General features: G+C 40.6%; 1 protein-coding gene across 1 annotated transcript in view; it reads right to left on the bottom strand.

The window, feature by feature from the left end:
* The window catches only part of GNA13 (G protein subunit alpha 13), a 37473-nt gene extending 18644 nt beyond the window's left edge, over positions 1-18829 (bottom strand). The window contains exons 1-2 of the mRNA XM_031685639.2: positions 18379-18829; positions 15701-15927 (exon numbers count right to left, since the gene is read on the bottom strand). Coding sequence (XP_031541499.1) covers positions 15701-15927; positions 18379-18661 — 510 coding nt within the window. The 5' untranslated portion in view covers positions 18662-18829. The remainder of the gene's footprint in view (positions 1-15700; positions 15928-18378) is intronic.
* Between the last annotated feature and the right edge of the window lie 1067 nt (positions 18830-19896).

Below are 19896 nucleotides of genomic sequence, written 5' to 3'. Positions count from 1 at the left end.
TGGACATCTGTTTGACTCAAAACTGGATTTTATATTAATTTTGTCTTTTGATATTGATTATACAAAATCAGCTAGGGTTTTTTTTTTTAAAGCTTTGTAAAAATGCCAAGAATATTAAACTAGATTAGAAACTTATTTAGCTTTATCTTATTACAAAAGTAGGTTTCAAGCAACATTTACTTTCATTCAACTAGGTCTCACAAGAAAAGCATCACCTGACATATCCAAATCGTGACAGAAACAGTAGAATCGTATCTACAAATAGAGCTTTCTCTTTTTAAGATCTGATTTGGTGGCTCAGGCATACTTTAGTTCCTACTGCACTACAGTTCCAGCTGCCTTCCTTTCTGAGTTCCTAGAGCCTGATTTCAAATGTCCGCCAGAATCCATAGCCTTGAAAGCTAGCTCCCAGACACTTCTGTGGTTTAAAATTAATGAACCTGGTACTCCAGCTATAACACTCCCAAGCAGCTAAAAAAAAGCACAAATGAGAACGATTATTAGAACCACTGTTACTTATATTTTAGCAACAGGATCCAAGGAACTTAAAATCTCAGACTTACACAATTAATTCACTTCTGAAAACAGACACCTAAACTCTGCAAATAAGTAAACAAAGCAATTCAAAGTGCGTAATAAAGAGCATTATATTTTTTTTACCTGGTGAACAGGTGAAAATTACACCTTGGAATGAAAAAAGGTCACAAAATTCAATCAAATGCAAACTATATGTAATGCACTGGATTTTAGTTTGCTACTAAAATAAACTACCATTGCTTAGTCTTGTAAAATGTCTAGAATTTAACTGCAGGCCAATTAGGTATGTCTATAAATGGTAGAAAATTCACGATGAAAAAAAAAGTCAACTAGAAAAAAATAAGTGAATTAAGAAGTATCCCATTTTTTATGTGTAGAGGCGCTTTTAGTTATGAGACTAACATTACCTGAAACAGTTTTTTGTTTAAGAGTAAACATAATAGTACAAGAAATATTAAAATTCAAAGAAAATCTATATTACCAAGAAAATTAAGGAGTGAGAAATTTTCTTCTGAAATCTAAGTATACATATGATTCTGCAAATGATGGCATAACTCAGAGTTAATATCTAGTTTCTCTTTATAGAGTGGTAACCACTTGCCAAGTATTATAAATAGCAAAACACTTCCTGAAGTACTAGTAAACTACAAAATAAAGGTTTGTATTCTAAAACAGCTAAGTCCAATGGTTTCAAGTGGTTCACACACTTGCCATGCGTATTAAGTCCTTCCATTTGCAAGTTTGGAATATTTCAAAGAGGGAAAAAAATCGAGAGATTCTTGAGAGAGAAAATTACAAATCTGTTTACTCCTTAAATTGACTACAACTGTGAATTATACTGCCATATGGCACTGTCTCTATTGCCAAAATAAGGCTTTTGTACACCCATAACATGCCTTTAATTTTATCAGTCTTATAATTCCCAAACTAAGCCAGGTAGAAATGTTTTCTGAATATTCATTAAGCAGGCTTCATTAAGCATATGTTTGGAGAAATCCATTCAACAGGAAACTTATTAACTTGCCTTTAAAAGTGACCCAGAAGTAGGGTTTTTTTTTAAATCGATAATTCGTATGTGTATACACTAGTAATTTCAGCCCTGTAAATATCTTGAAGTCACATCTAAATAAGAAGTCTTTAAATATTCTATGAATAGACTCTGAGTAACATACACCTTTCCATCTAACATTTACTTCTATGTAAAGTTTACAGCAAAAGTCAAATGCCAAATATAAATGAAGTACAAAATGGAAATGTTTGGCGTTAAAGCTGATTAATGAATCAAGCAAGACTCTTCATTTCAATCTAAGGGTGTGGTCAGTAATAAAAATAGAGGGTAATATTTCTTACTGAATGGGTTCTGTATCTTTCCCCTCCTTAATTTTTATTTCAAAATAAAATATGATAAAGAGGACAGCTAGTTTCACACACAGGGTAGGCACAAAACTCTCCTGGTTCTCAGGGCTTCTGCCATGGAACAGCTTCTCTTCTGCCTCCATTTAAGTACCCTTCCAACATTCCCCCTTTGCCTGGTCTTCAAGAAGGATCTATTTTATTGTTTCTTATCTTTGAGATGACCTACCTTTAAAGAAAAAATGACTTTATTCATTTTCCTCTGGAAAAAACATCGTAAGGTACTGATGTGACATGCAGTACATATTCAGTAAGGGTAATACTGCGTCTTTATCATTAAAGCATACTCAGAGTACTACCACTCACGCCTGTTTTTTGGTTCACAAGGAGAAAGACAGTATTTACTTATAGTCAAAGAAATATAAGCTATTTTCCTTTGCTCTGTAGATAGGTCAAAATTAAGTAATACTCCAACTGAATGCAAATTTCTCACTAGCATTTTCTTTTCTCACTAGCATTTTCTATGTGCATTACTCAAAACTCCTGAAAGAACCAAAATTAGTCAGTTATATTATAAACCACCTAAACATTTGAAAACATTCCAGACCAAGATAGTTTATAACAGCCTAAACAGAATTTCAAAGAGAATACCTCTAAATTAAACAGTTAGTTTCAGATTTTCCTTGCATATAAGCTATTAAAACAAACAGAGGCACATCAGAAATAAGATTTTTGGAAAGAAGTTAGAACTTTATTTTGTGAACTGCCCTTTTCTTGCCACTGCTTACAAATTAATAAATTCCTTTTTATAACAAGTTTTCTAATTAGACTTATCACCAAAATGACTTAAAGCTAATAATGATCTTCGTTTTCTAAGAGTCTTCCTTTGGTTCCACCAAATCCCAGTTTATATATCACACAAATGTAAATGCAGTTTAGTAATTCTACTACAGATGTCACAAAAAAGAAGGTTTTATCCTGGAGAGGTAGAAAAAAAAAAGTTTGGTCATTAAGTCTAATAAGCATTTATAGATGCTTATATCTTATAAGCTATTCAATGTTGTTATCTTAAAGCATCAATTATTTTCAAAACCTCATATAAGAGTTACAGCCCCTTCTTTAAAACAGGTTTCAGAGTAGCAGTCGGCACTTCTTTATAAAATCCTATTGCCTTAAAAGTTAAGCAAAAGCTTTTAATGTGAAGAAGGAGTTCAATATTGCAGAGACGGACTTGCTCTGACATAGTGTATAATGCTGCTCACTAGGTATGATTTCTGTCATCACTTACTCCATGTTACCACTGACCACCGCTATTCATAAAAAAATACACATACGCAGGAAAGAATTTTCCATATGTCAAAAATTCACATCCATTTCTAGAAGAATGGCTTACCGGTCCTCTGATAAAATCACCACCTCCAGGAAATGCTAATAGTACAACATTAAATGAACAGGATATAAAACGGTACAGAAAGTACAGAAAAGTTTATCTCAACAGCTAACACTGCATTCAAATACTGGAAGGAAATACACCAAAATGTCAACAAAGATGTCTTGGGGTGGCGGTACAGCGGCTAACTAGATATTCTACAATGGACATACACACATTTAAAAATTTAAACTTCAAAAAAAGCTAATTTGGATTCTGGAGCCTATTACAAGTAATTCCCTCAAAAAAACAAAAACAAAACAACTTCCCTGCTTCTCAGTTGTCACAGAATGATAATACTAAGAAGCTTAGAGTTTTGAACCCTGAAAAACTCCTCAGAGTTAAAACACTATTTTGAAAAGGGTCAAACATATGAATCCTAACAGCATATAAAGAAATTTCTCAAATTCAGAAAGAATGACCTCGACTGTTTAAAAAAAAAAAAAAAGGATATGCAGTTTTCCAACATGAGACATAACTTCCCAAATAGAGTTTCAATTCCCCTGCTATCTAAACAGAGGGCCTGTAAGAGCATTTCATAACACCCACAAGTCCTTGTGAATGCGCACCAGATGGAAAGTTCTGCTCTCTGCTGATGCACTGCAACGCATCTTGAAATCCCCACAACTCAAACGTTATGCAATAATCAACTTCAATTAACATTAACAATCAACATTAACTTAAAAAGTAATTCTGTGCCTAAGGTCACACAGCAGGTGAGAGGAAAACCCAGATCACTTTATTCCCAGGCACCTGTTTTGATCCCATCATCCCAAATGCCGGGCAGCAGAGAAGCTCTACACAGCTGCCATGGGCATTAGCCGCCTCCCCCACCTCATCTCCCATTCAATCACATCAGACAGCAAAGACATGCAGCCTCTGAATGTTTCTAAATACTGATGAATGTGGGTAATAGCTCAAAGTTTTTTACTGGCATATCAGTTCCTGTTTCCGAGTCACTACAGGTTAGTTGTGTCATTAAGGGACGCAGGGAAGCATGGTAGTAAGTATTCAATTGTGACTCTCACACTCAAACTAGCTGTGCCCTTAACCTCTATGGAGCCGTTTCACGTACAAAATGAAATGAACTGGACCACCTGCCCTCCTGTGTCTTTTCTACGTTAGTAAATACTTATGATCCTGCATAATCTTGGCAGAGGAGCTTCAATGCAGCATTCTACGCCGTTTATTGTATCATCTGCAAGTGCTGTTGGGTGACTAACCTGCTCCTTATTAGATCAAGAGCCTGTATTAAGGCAGACCAGACAGGCAGTGCCTGAGTCCCTGAGTCCCCAGGGCCTGCTCATCCCAAACACACCGTGGCCAGGTATTCAACACACACTTGCTGAAGGAACAAAGGAATGAACGAGCGCCATGGTGTATCACTGCTCGAGTGAGTGCCCTCACTAGATAAGAAATGGTCCTAAGGAAACATCACTTGCGTTTGCTGGGCCTAACAGATGACCAATGTCATTAACTGACATTGACTCTTCTTCTGAGAGTGAGGCTCAAAGAAATTGGTTAATATAAATACAATGTCCTCTTAAACTTTAAAAAGGCTTGAAAACCCAACCTACTAAGTCAGGTGGGTTGCAAGCACAGGAAAAGGGAAATGAGAACAGTCAGCCTGATTTCAAGTAAACCTTCTCCACTTCCTCACCTCCTCTCCCTTACATCACGGGCCACAATTGGCAATAACCTTCCTGTTGCCAAAATCAGTGGATATGTCTGTCTTCACTGTACGAGACCTCTCAGTGGCACATGGCATTGATGACCACTTTTTCCCTCCTTAAAACACTTTGCCAGCTTCATGGCATTACATGTTTCTGAATTTCTTCTACCTTTCTGGCCATCTCTGCTAGCATCTCCTCCTCTGAACAGTCTCAAATGGTTTGAAGGTTCCTCAAGACTCTTTCCTGAGCCCTAATCTCTTTGACACCCTTTCCCTGAGTAACTGTGCATATTCTAAAGACTAAACATCACCTGAATACAAACAACTCCTGAATGTCTACATTTGGCCCAAAGCTCTGTTCTGGATTCCAGACTATGTATACAACCGTCCACTTGATTCCTCCTGCATGTCTCATAGAGATCTCAAAACCTGATAAACCCAAACTAAAGCCTTCATCTTCCCCCTCAAATTTTCTTCTCACAGTCTTTTCATGTCAGTAAAAAGTACCACCGCCCCCCCCCCCCGGTTGTTAAGACCAGAAATCCAAGTCACTCTTCACGTATGCTTCCCTCCCTCCTCTCATACTCAACCCATCAGCAAACCAATGATTTTCCCTACAAAGCATACCTTGAACCCACTGTCTTTTCATCTCCACGGCGACGACCACCACGAGCACTCTCTCTGTGACAGTCTCCTAACCCTGGAACACTGCTCAGCACCCAAACAGTACAGAGGTTCTCAATCAAGGTCTGACCGCTCTCCTCACTTCCCTCCAACTTCCACACCTCAGCAAGCTTTTTCTCACCTTCGGACCTGCACACATGGTGCTCCTTCTGCCTCCTGACCTCTTCTCTCTCCTCACCTGGCCGACCCTTCCTCATCCACAGGGTCTCAAATGTCACCTCTTCAGACCACCCTCTTGTTCTCTCATTGCCTCCTTTTCCTCTCCTTCAGAGCATTTCTCACGTGTGTGATTATTTACTTGTCTGTTTAATGTAGTTTCTTCCTACTAGCACCTAAGATCAATGGGAACAAAGATTTCTTTCATTGGTTCACTAGCAAGCACGCAGTCTGCAAAAAAGCGCCTGACTCTTTTTAGATGGTCAGTAACATGCCACTGATTGGCTGCTGAAGGCTGCCAGTTAACATTATTTCATTGATGTTTAACTCTTGGTAAAGAATAACCCATCTCCTGAAATGTGCTATCCAAGGCCTCTTGCCCTTTTACATTTGCTCTTCATTCTTCACATTTGAGGAGAACAGAATTCAGATTACCGCCGTAATGAAAATGGATACTCTTACAGTAATGCCCTAACCTTAACACTTGCATATAGTATAAAATACAGTTACATACAAAAATATCAAATGGACACATACACACATAATCCTATCGGAGGAAGTTCTACAGAATGAATTTTTTTTTAAATAAAGAAAACTTTCTTCAAAAAAAAGACATCTTATATTAAGGCCAAATGTGCAAAATACTATATGAGGTGAGAACCTTGATTTCTTACTAGATTGTAACACCAACTTTAAAACTGGTAACATCTGATCATAACATAACAATTTAAAAAGTCAACAAGAAAATTAAGCAAGTATAATTCTCCTTGTCCCAGCCTACAGCTGAAATGTATATAATCTATATGGCAACAATTTAATGTACCCATCATTTTTGAAGCTGTAGCTAGTAAACAAGGACAGTTTTCTGCTAATGTGGCAAGTTAGTACCAGTTAAAAATAGCAAATCATTTGTCTTGCAGTATTTTTTTTAATTGAAGTACAGTCAACTTACAATGTTGAGTTATTTTCTGCTATACAGCACAGTGATTCATTTATACATATATATATATATATATTCTTTTTCATGTCCTTTTCTGTTATAGGCCATTACAAGGTATTGAATATAGTTCCCTGTGCTGTGCAGTAGGACATTGTTGTTTACCTATGTATTGCAATATTTTAACTCAACAGGCTAAATCACATTGCTCTTATAAATATTTCAACTAGGATATATGATATTTGCAGCTTTGTGAATATAAAGCATTCAATCATTCAGCTTTAAAAAAATCAATAAAAATGAATTTAGAGACCATCTTACATTTGCATAGCAATTTATTTATCTAAAGTATCTGCATGTACGTCTCATCTGTTAAGCCTCACTTAGCAGAGCTGGCCAGGAAATAACTTGCGAGCAACTCTCTAGCAACCTGGAAAACCTAGTACAGTTGCCCTGAGTTTTTCTTTTACTTAGTGTCAATAAATGGAAACAATCGCACTTCAGAGTCTGAGGTCTAAATGCAAATTGCATGATGATATAAGAGGACAGATTCTCTCTCTCTAATTTCCATTGACCAGTTTGTCCTATTTAACAGGAAAATAACTTTAAAAAGATTACTGACGGACAGAAAAATGGTAACCAGGATACTGAAAGGGAAAGTGAACGCCTCTCACCCCAATTACAGCATTCATTATTCCAGCACTTTCTGTTTAACCCTTCTAGAAGAGTAAAAGAGAAACGTCCCATTAACAGGCCAAATGTAGCTGCAGTGGCTCAAAGAACCCAAAGGCACGGTTTTGTTTCGTTATGTTTTGAGGCGGGAGTGAATACAAGAGTTCTGTTCGCAGCCTAGCATTGTTTTTAAATAGCAAAATTAATAAAAGGTTCCTTTTCTTTAAGAAGGCAAATCTGAAATTTGTTTATTTTGCTCCATCAGAAAAAGCAGAGATTCAATTAGACTAATGTTGTTAGTTTTTTTTTTAACAAAATGGTCAGTAGTTCTAAAATCTCATTAAAAAAAGTAACATAAAATATTTTTTAAAAAGGACACTCTGTATTTTATGAATGTAAGAAATTTTTTTTTAGGTTGGAAAAGAAGCCCAAATAACCTCTTTAATCTGAGTACTCACAACACCTCTGCCAAGCCACGGGAACCGGCAAAAAGGGAAAGAGTATGAGGTGCGTGCAGGTGGAGGCGCACCACAGAGACAGACAAGAGGGAAAGAAGAGAACAGCACGCCCAGCGGCAGTGGCGGAGCACCTGCGCCCACGCCGAGGCTGTCCCACCAGACCTCTAGCAGGAGGACGATCTGGCTACTTCGGCATACACAGCTGCAGCGTTTCAGGAGCACTCTCCAAACAACTAAACAACTCCGGCTATAAATCTCACCGTGAACATGGGCAAGAAGAATACTGGTTAGTTTCACCACACATCTATATAATGCTTTATTATTTCCAAACCATTTTAATTTTCATTATTACATTTGATTCCTTAGAATTGTGAATGTTTCAAAAATCATGCAAAAATTTACACAGGGACTAACAATAAAGATACAGACCCACTATTTATAAAATGGTTTTTGTTCAAAATGAATGCATAAGCAAAGGCTTTTCAGAAATGACATCACTATGTCTATCAGGGAGACAAATTAAGCAATATTCTTTAAAATGTATCTATTTGTCAAGGAGATGGAAAATATAGTCAAAACAGTGACAGGTAAAGGTAAAGTGTGCTAATCTGGGTCAGTATAATAATTTATGTACCAGAAAAACAGTCAATATAAGTAAGTAGAGAGCTGACCTTCAAAGGGACAATTGCAATTAAATATTTGGAGTTAATGTTTCTAATGTTAAAAGTTCAGAAAGTATCTCCATTCTCACAAAACATTAAAAAGCTACTATGAAGAAATGAAGAACCACATCATAGATTTTCAATCTGAAAATCAAGCAAAGCGGTATCAGAAGACAAGAACCAGCATAGCAACGACAACCTCAAACCTCTCTTTGGTTTCATTACAGACAACAAATGGTCTAATGAGAGTGTAGGTCAGGTTTTGCATTCCTCAGAATTCAGAATTTTCATACTGGAAATCAAGTTTAGAGAGTTTATCAAAGTTTACAGTGCTTTATATTTTAGAAAACTATTTGTGGTTTGCACATACGGCATTTTAGGAATATTAATTGTTAATAATAATGTGGTTACTACATATAAGGCAACGTGCCAAAGGCTTGGATTATCTCATGTAATTTCTACAACAACTAGTAACAGTAGTTGAATCATCCCCATTTCACAGCTGCAGTTAAGTCAGAGAGGTCGGGGGACTCGCTCAAGCTCAAACATTGAGCGGCAGAACCAGGACACAAGTTCCATCTAGCTCCATTTTATCCCACAGCACAGTAGAAAAACACATCACATTTTAAGGTCATCACAATAAATCATTTGTAAAAATGGTTTACAATATGTAAAATAAGTCAATAAGTTTGAACACAGGTATTTTCTAATTTGCTTGGAAGAAACAAGTGAAGTTCCACGTAGCAAAACCAAGTATCCAGGTCTTAGGACTTGGACCAAAAACCAAAATAAATCAGCAGACAGTAATTCTACTTAAGTATTCTGCATCTGTTGCAGAGTAGTTGTGGATGAAAAAGTTCACCCATTGCAATAGTTTAAAAATCTTTTTCATTCGTTTTGCCAAAGGAAGAGAGATTAAATTTGAAAGATTAAGATGAACAACTATCACTGAAAGAGACTGGTAAATTTAGCCAAGGCCACTAAAGTTCAGTTCTCAAAACAAAGCTATTTCCTTGATCCGTATCAGCCCATTCTAATAATGCTATGTTAATGTGGATGTAACAAAAATCTCAAAAAAAAAAAAGGCATATTGTAAAAAAAAAAAAAACTGCATGTTCCCAACACAGACTAAAGTGAATTTTATTACATAGCTGAAAAAAAAAAGTACTTTCAAACAAAGAAATAAAAATCAATGTTAATTTCCAGAAATAGGTACTTCCTAACTGGAACAAAAATTTGCAACAAACTGCAATCTGGAATACTCATAAGTGGAATGAAATCTGTGACGACTACATGAGAAACACTGCAAAGGAATTCATAAAAACAACAGAATAAAAGTGCTCTGACAGCCCCTTCTCCAAACCAAGAGCAAATCTGGGCAACTGTATACCAGACACATGCCAATTTCTAAATGTCACTTCCCTAGAAGAATATACTGCTGCCTTTCAGATAACTGGTTGCCATTAAACTTCTATTTTTCAAGGTACATTAAAAACTATGTTCACTGATGAAACATCAGTTGAGGGTTACTAGTAATTTTCAAGGAGGTGAACACTCAAACAGCCTTTATCATGATGCATGGTGGTTAGGATAAACTGTACCACTCAAAGTTAGTAAATTTACCATTAAATATAAAATTATTACCATTGCTATCATGCCTATAATCTAAGCTAATAAAGTGAAAAAGGAATGGCACAAAGATGTTATGAACAGTTCGGAATACAAAGAGAACCATGTCAGTATCAGTGTAATGCTATGTATTCCTAAGAAAACCTTACAGATATTTAAAATAATCTGCTAGAACTTACTAGTGGATCGTTAACTATTTCGGTGTACGTGTGCTGGTCAGAAAAGGCTGGTAATGAAAGGAAAGAATGCCCCACGGATAGAAGGCACGAGTGCTTGCCAAATGGTTTAGAGGCCAGCTCTGCGGACCAGGAGTCAGCAGATCGAGGTTCCAGTGTCTACCCTCACACCATTTACTACCTCTGGGATCTGAAGGAACCTCACTGCATCTTAATTTTTTAATCTGTGAAATGAGGACAACAGCCCATATTCTAGGTTTTTTTTCTCCCGCTTAAGGATTAAATGCTAATATATGTGATAGAAGCAATTAACATCCTTTGAAAAGGACAAAGCAATTTCTGTAAAACACAAACTGTTAAAAAGTTATGTGCTTAATTATTAGCTCTTGAATTAATTTTCTGTAGAAAGAAAACTGGCACCTGTTTTCAGCTAACAGGACAGGATATGGCGAACTGTCTGGGCTGCTGCCTATCTGTGAAAGATGAACAGGGACTATTCAATGTACCGACTCCTTTGGCCATTGTGTTCTTAAAAGCAAGCTTACAAATGGTTCTCCTGAGTTAGGTCCACATTCTAGTAGAGAACAGCAATAAATGGTAATAATATAAAAAGCACCACAGTATTTTACAATCCCTCTCCATCACCCAGAGCTTGGACATCCCACAGCTAGTCAAGTTTCTACCAAAAAATAAAACGATGTAAACATGAACATGTCAACTTGACACAACACATCAAGAGATATAATTAGGCGTGCACGTATGTGTTACACACACACACAAAACCACACAAAGTTACATTAAAACTATAAGCACTTGCCAAAAACATCCTGTTTTTAATGTATAGGGTAGTACAACTCTTGAGTTTCCAAGTTTTTGATAAAATGTAACCATTCTGACATCTCATCAAGTTCACCAAAAACAAATGCTATAGAGACCTAAGTTTAAAAATATCTACAATCTCTAATGTAATATACAATTCTTGTTATATAGGCTGAAATGTTTTACCCCAAGCCTAGAATCAGTAGGTTTTTAGCAACTTGAAGTCAAAGTCCTTTTTAGGTTTTAAACATAAAGGAAATGGACCAAATTCTTCTCCAACAGAAACTTGAAAATAGTTTATAACTGAAAGTAGTAATTAATTCACCCTTTAAAGCAAATCCAAATTAGTGTTAAAGAACAAATGCCTCTAACTATACAGTATTTCAAAGCCATGCCGCAGTGCAAATAAACAAATACTTCAGCCCAAACTGAGTTCCTATTTTATTTAGTACTCAGCCCCTTCTCAAAGGCCAGTGCATGTGGCTTAATAGTTACTTTGTTACACAGACTGAGGGAAGCTCTGTCTTAATGAATAAACCAGCTCATCAGCTTTCGAAGTGTAACTACCACCAGGCACAAACTGTACTATTTGAGTAAGAAAAATGAAGTCTAACTGAAGGTACGATGATAACAAAGAAGACAGTTTTGGTGGCAGGAATCGCAAAGAAAAGACTGATCATTACAGGAAGCTGTATTAATGCTGACAACGTTTAAGTGTTCACAGAACCAAGGAGTGCTCATCCCAGTGTCACACACTGTCTTGCCCTATATAACCAGGTATATACATTTTGCTTATATTCCTGTGTAAGCACCTGTATATTACACACACACACACAAATTTTAATTGGCAGTGATTCCTAGCCCCTTGGTTAGTTTCACCATGTATCTCCAGTTGTAGCAGTTCCCAGCCAACCTTTGACTCCCATCTTTTTAGTCATCTAAGTTAGCAAATGCCCTAGTTACGGTCACATATGGTTTTCTAAAGAGAGGTATCTCCTCAGTACAGTGGTGGGCTCTCGTGCATGTACAGCCAAAGCAGAGCATTACAAATATTTAATCAAGACTGATAAGAGATCACTTCTTAGGATATATTATCCTCAGTGTGCTAGTTTACAAGAAGGAGAAAGGCACCATAAGCTATAACAACGTGAATCTTCAGATTTTTCTTTCTCCACAGCAAGCTATTTAGCTTGCCCATAATAAAACTAACCGGAAAAAGAAATGTTTGCCTTTGGGAACTGGGGAAAGAAAACATTCATGTTTGCACCCGAAGTTATTACTAACAAACGAATGGTCTGCTAAAAACCTAAGCTGTGATGTCACTGCCTTACCCTTTTCCCCAAGACTGATCAAAGGACAGTCGTTCATCTTAAGCAAAAAAGCTGTAGCGAGGCTTAAAAACTGCAGCGAGGCTTAAAAACTGCCCCCATTTTTCCTGCATTTCAATTTGCATTAATAAGTTTAACCACCAAGTGTTGGTTGAAACCAAAAAGGCTAATTTTAGTTATTTTATCTGCTAAATCCTCCCATTTTCCCTGATGTTTACTTTTTCTATCCAAGACTCCAGAATATACTACACTGTTAAATGCAACAAGAAAGAAAAATTGATTCTGTAATACAGGAACTTCCCATCCCTTGGAAAACTAACAAACTAACATACAGAATCACTCACATTTCCCAGAAAAGATGTGGACGGTTTCTTTTTTTCTAGAATAATATAATGCTGACAATGTGAAAAATGAGGAAGTAAGCGTCAGGCCCCACGCTAGTAGAGAAAAAGGAAAATAAAAGGCAAACCAAAGAACCGTAACACTAGGTGAGGCACCGGATGAGGGTCAGCGAGCACGCACGCTCAGGAGACGCGCTCCAGGTCGGGGGACTGGGGATGCTTCATGAGGGAACTCAGGACCCAAGGCACTGTGGCCACAGAGCAAACCCACCCAAGTCGCCTATGGCTGTCTGCTACGAATACAGATCACTGGTCCCCTTCCCAATTCCAGGAACAGAGTCTAGGGAAGTGTGTTATATTCTGTTTAAGCAAGCGTTCCAGCGGAATCTGATGCAAGGGGTCCATGGACCACATGTAGTCACACAGAAAGGCTGATCAGCATTGTTCCAGGTGAAGGGTAAGACCTAATGAATTCCCAGATATGGGAATGAAATGCCCTGGTAGAGGGACTCTGTGAAGATAGCCAGGGTATGTGGGATTTGAGAGGTTATAGGATAGGTGGAGTGGTCTAATGAAATAGATTATTAGAATCATAGGTAAGCTTGTTCAGAGTCCTGACTCACATTATGAGGTTGAACTCTGTTCTGGAAGCTTTGGAGAATAAGCAAAGCTTTCTGCACAAATCCAAGCTATGTTTGAACAAGATTACTGGGAGTCCGAGCAGGAGGTACTAGGACAATAATGGAAAGGTAGAAAGGAGGGAATGATGCAAGAGACTTTTCAGGGGTAGAAAAGACAGGACTTGGGGATGTGCTGTATGTAGACAAAAGAAGGAACTGACGAGACTTTGAAGAAAATTTTAAATAAGCAAAGTGCCTTCCCAGTGTTCGACACCATGCCAAACACCACAGAGCATCCAAAAGTATGAGAGCCATTAATCCAACGTAATAACTAAGCACCTACTGCACACGCCAGGTACCATTAACAATGCTGAGAATACACACAGGATGAGAATCCTTGTCTTCCAGTTTAAAACTAGATCTCTCCCTGCCACTCTTCTTGTGCCTCTACTTTTTATCAGGGAAAGTGTTTCTGGAACTTGTCTCTTCTTGTCCTTAGGCATACTTTGCTCTGAAAGCATCATTTGGCTCAAGTTAAGAACTTGCAGGTCCTCACTCTGAATGGTTTTACCTATCGTTCAAGAAGTGTCAGTGAAGCCCAACTTCAATTAAACGCACTTACGGAAAAGTTTCCTACAGAGAACTTTACAGTGCAGTCGTTTGCTTGTTCACTGACTCAACATGCAGCGTGCGCTATTACAGATGGATGTTTCTTCCCTGCCTGGAAGGCTGAAAAACATCCCAGGAAAACTTACAGTTCACTTTTCAAAGTGTGGTTTGTTGAGAAAATGAATTAAGAAGAAAGGAGAATAAGCAGCACCTAGAACAGGAGGGAGGGTAAAGGGAGATGAGCAGGGGTGTGTGGAGGACAAAAATTAACTACCAATCTGAGAACTGGATGGAGGTTACATGTCAATTTAAATTCATAATTTTCAAAATATAATGCTGCCAGCTACTGAATTTTAACAGCTATGTGAGACAGCCTCTGTCTTTCATTAACGCATAAACTACTCGACAAGTTACACACTCCGAAGAGAGCTATACAAGGCGGTACATAATCAGGTGCTAGGCTGTATGACACATGAGCCGTAATTCAGAGAAAGCAAAGACTCGGGTCTCACTTTTATCAAAAGCAATCCTGAACACTTTCTAGAACTTTCAACAGCCAAGACTGCTTCTGAGTACAAACTGTAACAGCAAAGACTGCTGGCTGTACATCATTTTGCAGCCACACCCATAAATGTGAATTGCTTTAATGCTGGTGACATCATCAAACAACTTTCTAAGCAGTTTTACTTTTAACTGTCACTTTACTTTGAGCATATTATAGTGAAACACTTTAGATCTGAACTCCTTCCAAATTGCATACTGTCTAGATTGCTGTCATCCTTGGGATCTTTCTGGTCTTTGGCAAATAAAACCCCGAACACAATCAGAGCATTCACAATTAAGTTACAAAACACTTGATTGAAAAAAAAATCTATTTCAATTATTATTTTTGTATCTTTAACCTAGATCAGATCTTTTATTTTCCACTCTCTCTTCAATGTTGTGTAAGAGCTACCAAATTTTACAGGGACTTTTGTTTAAGACAAAGTAGAAATAATAAATGTAAAATAAATTCTAGGTGCTTTCCATGTGAAACAAAGGTAGAGAAAGTAACAGATTTTTTTCTTTTTTAAGGAACATTTTGTAAAATGTGCTTAGAAGCCTTAAAAAAACATAGTCTGCAAATATATAAAAAGCACAGTAACTGTTACACATTAAGGACTTTAATCTTTTTATACATTAACCTGTATCATGAAATAAATACTTCTAAAGATTAAAAAGCACATTTCAATTGGGTTTAGTTACTGAACTCTTAATCCAGAAGTAAAAGGTCAGTTTTTTAGAAAGATCAACATTGTTGCTCTAATTGGGAGGAAATTACTTTCAAAAGGAGAACAAAATTAGATAAAAATGTCTAAGAAAATCATTATGATCTTACTTTCAAGAAGGAAAAATGAGCAACTAATTATAACAACTTCATCAAATCTGTGGGGTTTAACCTTATTTTCATTTTGCTTAGTTTAAAAAGGTCATCTCTATAGCAATCCAAATTTCTAAGGCTAAAATTCTGGATAGATACATTATATTGTAGAAGTCAGTGTATCTAGTATGTTTGAATCAGACACTAATAAATGTCATTAAAGTAAAATCACAACATTTAAAGAACCAAATCTCTTACCAGTTGGAATTCTCGACGCCGGTCATAGGCATTCTGTATGCCACTGTCTGCCCACAATGCTCTTATAGCAGGAAGATACTGTAAAAACACTCGAGTTTCCACGATTCCCTGGGCCGTCAAGGGGGTCCGGGTGTCAAATGCCATCATCTTGTCTCCATTCAGCTGGTTTGAGTTATCTCCCCAAGGAATGTGAAGCTTCTCTCGGGCATCTACCAGCACCCTCATACCTTTGTTTAAAAAGAAAGGAAAAAATAATGTGATGGGAGTCATTAGACTTTTCTCAGAGATTTGATTCTAGTATTATTTCCTTAAACTTAAGTACTCCAGGCCTACTGCCTCCAAAAATGGAGACCAACATCAAAACAAGAGCGAGTAGCTTCCCAGAGGGTAAAAAAAAAACTAACAGCTGTTCAGTCATAAAATTAGAGCTTTAGAAAGCAAATACAATTAACACAATTGGCTCTTTCTGAAGGATCTTGACATGCTCTAATTTATAAAATAACTTCTACGTAGAAGGTAGTCACAAGAGAACCAAAACTAGCGAAGGAAAAAGAAATTATGCTGCAAAGCCGGACTTCTAGGCTCTGAAGATTTACAAGCAAGATTTTAGGAGAGATATTTATTTATGAAATGCCAAGAACCAAACATTATCACCCTGTGTTCTGTGTGGCCCCTGAGCAACTTGCTTAGCCCAACACTGAGTCAAGAACACATTTAAAGCTCAGAAACTTCTCCCATTCCAAGCTCCAAATCACTGTGAGACACAGGATAGCCTTAGACATCCCTAACAGGAGAAGACCAACTACAAAAAAGATACAAAAACAGAGATTTCAACTCACAGAGATTCATCCAAACCCATTACTTCTATCACTAAACTGTTGTCTTTAGCCCATCTTAACAATCACATGACTTGTTTGGATAAAGGAAAAACTGTTTTGCTATCAATTTTCTGATCACGCCAACTCAAAAAGTAGCTGTCTAGTACGTGCCTTCATCTCATAATCGATACGCAAAGTAGGTCACACTTAGAAGCCTGTGCACATTAAGAACCAGGTGTTGACCTGGCCCATAATCAATGAACATGTTGACTCTGTCCATTGACAGGATTCCTTAAGTTCAGCTGCATCAGAACACAAAGGTACCTTCAATTAAACGACTGGCTAAGCAGTCTTCGGCCTTGAAAGAGACCTTAGTTTTGTACTAAACATTAAGGGAGGATAAGTACAACTGTTTTTTACACCTTAACTACAGAAGTACTAGGCTGGCTGCGGTGTGTGAGCTCCTGGCCTAGTGCTCTTCCCTGTCATTACCCCACGCACGATGCGTCCCCTCCCACCCCACCCCACCCCCCAGCAGTTTTCCTCTACTCAGTACTGGGAGAGAAAAAAAGTGACACGAAAGAGTGACTTAAGTACTTCCTGAACAAAAATTCCCACTTAAAAAAAAACCCTACTGCTTAAGAAGGCTTGAAATCTGTAGCAAATTCCTAGATAATTGCGACCCAGATGCAACTGAGAGAACCCTGACGCACCTGAAGTAGCAGGCACTGTACCTCAGTTTTGTCAAAATGCCTTCTATAAAGTAGAAAACATGTGATACTAAGGAAAATGAGTGCTAGTTCTCTCTCAAATGACAAAATAAAATCCCTCTTCTCTAATTCTTTGAAAGTCCAGAAACAAAATGCTTGTGTTTCTCATTTAAGAACAAAGCTTAACCCTAATTTCAAAAATACTAACAAACAAGCCGAGCCTATGATCCAAGCTGATACTGATTCACTGTCTTTAACCTGCACAGGCTCCGCATTACTTTTAGGCCAAAGATTCTTTCTATCAACGCACAATTTCACTTACGACGTAGAAGCAAGTGGTGGTACCCCGCTCCCACCCCCCCGCCCCCAGTTATTAAGCAAAAGGAGAGTGGAATGTGTTGCATTGTGATTACAGGCAAACATCCTGCCCAACCGTGACACTGGGGCGAAAAACCACTGATGCTTAACATTTTTAGACTAACTGTATGGGTCTTGCCCTTTCCTGACGCCAACACAATAAACAGGACTCTCTCAAGTTTCATATACTTGTCCCAAAGGGCTCGAGAGCTGTCACCCTTCGCCCTTGACTAAAGTCTCGGGCAAAAGTTTCCTTACTGCGACAGTTCCAGAACTCCCTGGCTCAGGAGGCGACGGAGGAAGCAGGGAGTTGGGAGCAGACCCGATCCCATGTGACTCGGGTCACCCACCCACCCGGGCCGGCGAGGTTCGGCGGGCAGCGCCGGGGCGTGGGGTGAGGGTGTCGAGACTGGGGTTGGCTCTCGGGTCGGCCTGCCTCGCCTGGGCGGAGGAAGGCAGGAGAGGTCACCCCCCACCCCAGAAGCAGCCCGCCCGCCTCACTTCCCTCTCGCAGGGGGCGAGGCCAGCAGCGGGGTGGGGGTGGGGGGCCAGCCGTACCCCCGCCGCGGGGAAGGGGGAAAGCGGGGCGCCCCCAGGCATCCTCCCCCCGGGGCCGAGGGCACCAAGGGCAGGCAGGGCCGGTGCCCGGGGCGCGCCCCCTTCCTTCCCGCTCGCCGGCCCGCCGGGCCCCGTCCTTCGGCAGGGACCGAGGGAACGAGGGCGGTGCCCAGCCCCGCGCCGGCCGCCCCGGGCCGGGGCCCTCCGTCCCCCGGCTCCGACCCCGGCCCGGCACCTTTGATCACGTTGCTGTAGATGGTGGGGCGGAACTCCTCGCGCGCGCGCTGGTCGAAGTCCTGCCCGTGGATGATCCGCATCTGCTTCAGGAAGGTGGACTTGCCGCTCTCGCCCGCGCCCAGCAGCAGGATCTTCACGAGCCGCTTCACGTAGGTCTTCTCCCGGGACAGGCATTTGTCGATCTCCTTGGACTTGCGCTGCTGCTCGGCCTCGCCGCTCGTCAGCACGCAGCCGGGGAAGCACACGGACAGCACGGACCGCGACGGCAGGAAGTCCGCCATCTTGCCGCCGCCGCCGCCGCCTCGGCGGGCCCCTCCGGCTCCCTCCACCTCCTCCTCGGGCGGCGGGCGGCTCCGGCACCGCGGCTCGAGGGCGGGGAGCGCTGCGGCGGCCCGAGCGCGTCGGGGGAGGGAGGGAACCAGCGAACTGACTCGCAGGGCGGGCCGGGAAAGCCGGGGAGGGAGGGAGGGCGGGCAGGAGGGCGGGCACAGGAGGGGCGGTGGCCCCGGGGCGCGCACGCGCCCGCTGCCTCCCGGGGGCGCGCACGCACGCCGCGGCCGCTCCCCCGCCTCGCGCCCTGGACCGGCGATTCACGTTCTATCGCGAGCCCGCGACCGCCGCCGATCGCGCGCACGGGGAGGGGTCGAGGGTGGGCTCAGGGTGGTCACGTGAGCTTGGTAGGGGCCAGGCGCCTCCGCCGGGGCGCGCGCGTGGGGAGTTAGACTTTCTGTTTCCTTTTAATTAGCTGCACCCACCTACGTGCAAAAGGGCAACTTCCGGGAGCCCTGGAGGCCGGAGACCACATCCCAGACATTGCCCTTTGGGTTCCCCAACCGCTCTTGCCGCTCTTACTCTGCGGTTACTTGCCCGCCTCCTGCTGTCACCGTCCACGCGCCTAATTTCGTGCCCATTGGCGCCAATGTTATTCAAACGGCGAGCGTGAGCTTGGAAAGGTTTTCGTGCATCTTTTTAAAGTAGCTTCCTTGACATTCTGCTCTCCCAAGCCCAGACTGATAACCAAACGTCATCAATCCTCTCCTCCACCCTCACCTGCAACTTTTTTTTTTTTTTTTGGCATTCTCAGACCTCTGCAAATACCCTCTTTTGAGGAGAAAGACCTGGAGTTGATGTTAATCTGCGATGTGCTGGGGGTGGGTTGTTGGTGTCTCACTGATGTGGAGTCTCACCCGAGTGGCCGGCCGCGCTGCAATCTTGACGGTAGCTGCAAGAGGGTGAGGTCATGGTGAAAATCCCCCTTAACCGGACACTGTGATGCAGACTCTTCCCTACAAGGAAGCAGATAAGCAAACAAACTGGGGACAAGAGCCGGCAAATTTTAGGTTTCCTGCCAGCACAGAGGATATGACCAGCCAAGGGACTTTTTTTCCTGGCCTAACAGCAGATTCAGGCCTGGACACCTGAAGGGCTGCCAGGAGACAAGCGACAAGTGACAGCTGGTTTGGCAGAGAGACTACGCAGCAAGGACCCCGGAAGCCAACTTATTCATTTTTTGTAT

This window comes from Vicugna pacos, chromosome 16 (assembly GCF_048564905.1).
Source record: "Vicugna pacos chromosome 16, VicPac4, whole genome shotgun sequence".
Classification (NCBI taxonomy): Eukaryota; Metazoa; Chordata; class Mammalia; order Artiodactyla; family Camelidae; genus Vicugna; species Vicugna pacos.
Note: the sequence above shows the minus strand (reverse complement) of the source record. Positions and strands in the feature narration are given on the sequence as shown.